The sequence below is a fragment of the Chiloscyllium plagiosum genome, chromosome 41, assembly GCF_004010195.1.
Source record: "Chiloscyllium plagiosum isolate BGI_BamShark_2017 chromosome 41, ASM401019v2, whole genome shotgun sequence".
NCBI lineage: Eukaryota > Metazoa > Chordata > Chondrichthyes > Orectolobiformes > Hemiscylliidae > Chiloscyllium > Chiloscyllium plagiosum.
This window is the reverse complement of record NC_057750.1, coordinates 6,129,932-6,134,383: the sequence shown is the minus strand read 5'-3', so window position 1 is coordinate 6,134,383 and position 4,452 is coordinate 6,129,932. Positions and strand designations below refer to the sequence as shown.

At 49.1% G+C, this 4,452-nt stretch overlaps 1 protein-coding gene across 1 annotated transcript in view; it reads left to right on the top strand.

Moving 5' to 3' along the window:
* si:ch211-136a13.1 (HHIP-like protein 1) overlaps positions 1 to 4,452 on the top strand; it is a 32,675-nt gene that overhangs the window by 15,985 nt on the left and 12,238 nt on the right. The window contains exon 4 of the mRNA XM_043680669.1: positions 3,678 to 3,830. Within this exon, the coding sequence (XP_043536604.1) occupies positions 3,678 to 3,830 (153 nt within the window). The remainder of the gene's footprint in view (positions 1 to 3,677; positions 3,831 to 4,452) is intronic.

The window sequence follows — 4,452 nt, the reverse complement described above, 5'->3', positions numbered from 1 at the left end:
GACACTCACTCTCACACACAGACACACACATACACACACTCACACACACTCTCTCACACACACTCTCACTGTCATATTCATGCACATGGATACACAGACAGTTATATGCAATCACTCGTTCACATGCACCCATCCATGGAAAACACATTGACACACTCCCTCATGCACACACATACTCACACATTCATTCACGCACTCACTCATGCGCACAGATACTATGCCCCCTAATTCTAGTTTCACTCGCCAGTGGAAACATCCTCTCTATGTCTACTTTATCTATTCCCTTCATAATTTAATATGTTTCTATAAGAGATCCCCCCCCCCCATTCTTTTAAATTGCAATGAATATTATCCCAGTCTATTCAGTCTCTCCTCAAAAGCCAATCCCCTCAATTTCGGAACCAGCCTAGTGACCCTCCTCTGCACCCCCTCCAAGGCCAGTACATCCTTTCCCAAGTAAGGAGACCAAAACTGCACACAGTACTCCAGGTGTGGCCTCACCAACACCCTGTACAGCTGCAGCCTAACCTCCCTGCTTTTAAACTCAGTCCCTCTGGCAAGGAAGGACATGGAATGAGACTTGAACTTCGTGCTTCTGACCTAGAGGCAGGGACACTATCCTCTTGTTGTGTTCCTTGTGCATGTGTCTAGCTGCCCCTTAAATGCAGCAGCACTCCTTCAGGCAACCCCTCCTTGTGCAGTGGTCAGTGCTCCCTGGGAAAGTATATTTTCCTGAAGCTTCCATTGGCCTTTTTAAAATTATTTGTTCACGGGATCTAGGAATAGGCCAACATTTACCTAATTGATCAGAGGGCTGTGAGTCTGGAGTCACGTGTAGGCCAGACTGGGTAAGGATGGCAGGTTCCCTTCCCTGAAGGATATTAGTAGACTTTTCCAACAATTGGCTTTGGTCACCATTAGATTAGCTTTATTCCAAATTTTCAGTGAATTCAAATCTCAGCTCAGGCTTACAGGTATCCGAAAGTAGAGAGTTCCTGTGAAAGCTTCCATAATCCGAAATGGTGTAAAGTGAAGAACCATTAATTTACATGGGAAAAATTTCTCCTTTTTTCGGAAAAGGGAAAATCCCCTTTGGATTTGTTTCGGCTAGTGAAAGCGGGTACTAGCGTAGATTAGATTAGATTACATTACAGTGTGGAAACAGGCCCTTCGGCCCAACAAGTCCACACCGACCCGCCGAAGCGAAACCCACCCATACCCCTACATTTACCCCTTACCTAACACTACGGGCAATTTTAGTATGGCCAATTCACCTGGCCCTGCACATCTTTGTGACTGTGGGAGGAAACCGGAGCACCCGGAGGAAACCCACGCAGACACGGGGAGAACGTGCAAACTCCACACAGTCAGTCGCCTGAGGCGGGAATTGAACCCGGGTCTCTGGCGCTGTGAGGCAGCAGTGCTAACCACTGTGCCACCGTGCCGCCCACAAGCGTAGGTCTTTCGTAACAGTGAAGTGGCGTAAAGCAAACTTTCGAAAAGTGTACGAGGCCAGTCCAGTCACATGACCACTACACCACTGCCTTCCCATTTATCAGTGACCATTGATAATTAGGGCTGTTAATAAATAATCCGAATGGGAAGCGAGCGTCATGGGGAAAAGGCAGGAAAGTGGAATCGAGCATGATTAGGTCTCATTGAATGGCAGGGCAGACTCAATGGGCTGAATGGCCTGTTTCTGCATCTACATGTTATGGTCGCAAGATCTACTGACCTCTGCGCACAAATGGAGGCATCCTCTCTACCTCTGTCCTATCAAACCCCATCTCTCAGGTCGCCTGTACTAGGGTCACGTCTCAGTTGTTGATCGTGGGTAGTCCACTCCCTTGACAGAAACAACCCTTTCCTGATGAAGGGCTTTTGCCCGAAACGTCGATTTCGAAGCTCCCTTGGATGCTGCCTGAACTGCTGTGCTCTTCCAGCACCACTGATCCAGAATCTGATTTCCAGCATCCGCAGTCATTGTTTTTACCGAGCAACGACCTTTAGTGAGTATATGCTCAGTGGAGTTGAGATCACGACCAAATCTTATCAAATGGCAGAGCCGGGGTTTGGGGCTGAATGGCCTACTCTTGTGAGTCTCACAATTGGTGGTACCCAGGACAGACAACCAGTCACTATGGCACCAACCTACGAGACTTTGCCCCCCCCCCCCGCCCTGTAACCATTCTCCAGGAACCCCACAATCTTTGAGACTCAGGGGAGCTAAGCAAATGCGGAAAACCAATGTCAAGTATCCTGCACCTCACTTTCTTTGATTTGTGTCTTTCCTGACCACCATCTTGACATTCAACATTAGATTAGATTCCCTACAGTGTGGAAACAGGCCCTTCGGCCCAACAAGTCCACACCGACCCTCCGAAGAGTAACCCACCCAGACCCATTTCGCTCTGACTAATGCACCTAACAATTTAGCATCGCCAATTCACCCTGACCTGCATATCTTTTGACTGTGGGAGCAAACTCACACAGACACTGGGAGAATGTGCAAACTCCACATAGACAGTCGTCCAAGGCAGGAATCGAACCTGGGACCCTGGCGCTGTGAGGCAGCAGTGCTAACCACTGAGCCACCATATTGGGACTAAAAATAAAGACAATTCTGGGGGACACTCAGGGGGTTAAACAACATCTGTGAAGAGAGAGAGAGCTGAGACTCTTGGTGGGATAAGGGTGTTGAGTTCCAATGGGGTCCAAGGCTCATTGGATGAGGTTCTGAAGAGACATGAATATGTCAGTTGTGCAGTGGTCATGTGACTGGACTGGCCTACTTTTCAAAAGTTCACTTTACGCCACTTCATTTTTACGAAAGACCTACATTTGTACCTGTTTTTGGTAACCAAAAGAAATCTGAAGAGGATTTTTGCTTTTATGAAGAAAGGTGAAAATTTTCCCACATAAATTAGCGCTTCTTTGCTTTACACGAATTCGGCTTACGGAAGGTTTCACAGGAACACACGACTTTCGGATAGACTTGGAAAATGGAAGAGTGTAGGTTAGATGGGCTTCAGATTGGTTTCACAGGGTGGTGCAATATCGAGGGCTGAAGGGCCTGTACTGCTCTGTAATGTTCTACATGGTAGGATGGATGGATTGACAAATCCGTTTAGGCTTGGGCCTGTGTAGGCAGGAGTAGGCCATTCTGCCCCTTGAGCCTGTTCCACCATGCAATACCATCTTGGGTGATGGGCAATAAACATTGGCCTCACCAGTGACACCCAGCCCTGGTGAAGGAATAGAAAACCACGTGGTTTCTGCCTTCTCCCCATATCCCTTTCACATGCCTCCCTGAGGCCTAGGACCTGTCTGCCTGAATCACCTGCATCTTCAGTGGGCTGGGATCTCCCCGGTCATCTGGGTCAGAGAATTCTGAAGGGAGGTCCCTCCATTGCAATCCTAAATGATCGTCCCTTGATCCTGAGACTGTAACCCACCCCCAACTCTGGGGTTCAGACTCCAGGGGAAACAATCTCACAAGGTCTGGTGTGCCAAGCTCCTTTTAGAATCTCCCTCTCATTCTCCGAAATAAAGACTCCCCAGCCTCACATCATACAGACAATCCTGTCAGCTCAGGGACCAACCGAGTAAATCTTTGGTCTACCTCTCCTCAAGTAAATCCTTCTTAAAATATGGAGGGACTGGATATTGCTGTCTTGACCGTTCTCCCTTGGCTGTGTTGCAGATGACGTCCTGCCAATCTTCGCGTATCCCCACAGATTGGGCCGGTCAGTAATTGGCGGCTATGTCTACAGAGGCTGCGAGATGCCCAATCTGAACGGACTCTACATCTTCGGAGATTTCATGAGCGGGTAGGTTCTCAACAGGACAACCTCTGAGGTAACAAACCTGTCGTGAGGTGCCAGTCTCTTTCAGGGTGACCCGTTTTAAAACTACTGTCCGTCAATAACTGCCACTTAACACACAATATGACGTGTGATTCCATGACCCCTCCAGACGGAACGCTGCGTCAGACCATAGAGCATAGGAGCAGAATTAGGCCATTTGGCCCATTGGCAGAAGTGAGGACTGCAGATGTTGGAAACCAGAGTTTAGATTAAAGTGGTGCTGGGAAAGCACAGCAGGTCCCACCCGCCGCTCCCTCACCACCCGATGCCTGGAGGAAGAACGCCTCATCTTCCACCTCGGAACACTTCAACCCCAGGGCATCAATGTGGACTTCACCAGTTTCCTCATTTCCCCTTCCCCCGACCTCACCCCAGCTCCAACCTTCCAGCTCAGCACCGCCCTTATAACCTGTCCTACCTGCCTATCTTCCTTTCCACCTATCCACTCCACCCTCCTCTCTGACCTATCACCTTCATCCCCACCCCCACTCACCTATTGTACTCTTTGTACCTTCTCCCCAGGCCCACCACCCTCCCATTTATCTCTCCACCCTGGAGGCTCCCTGCCTCATTCCTGATGAAGGGC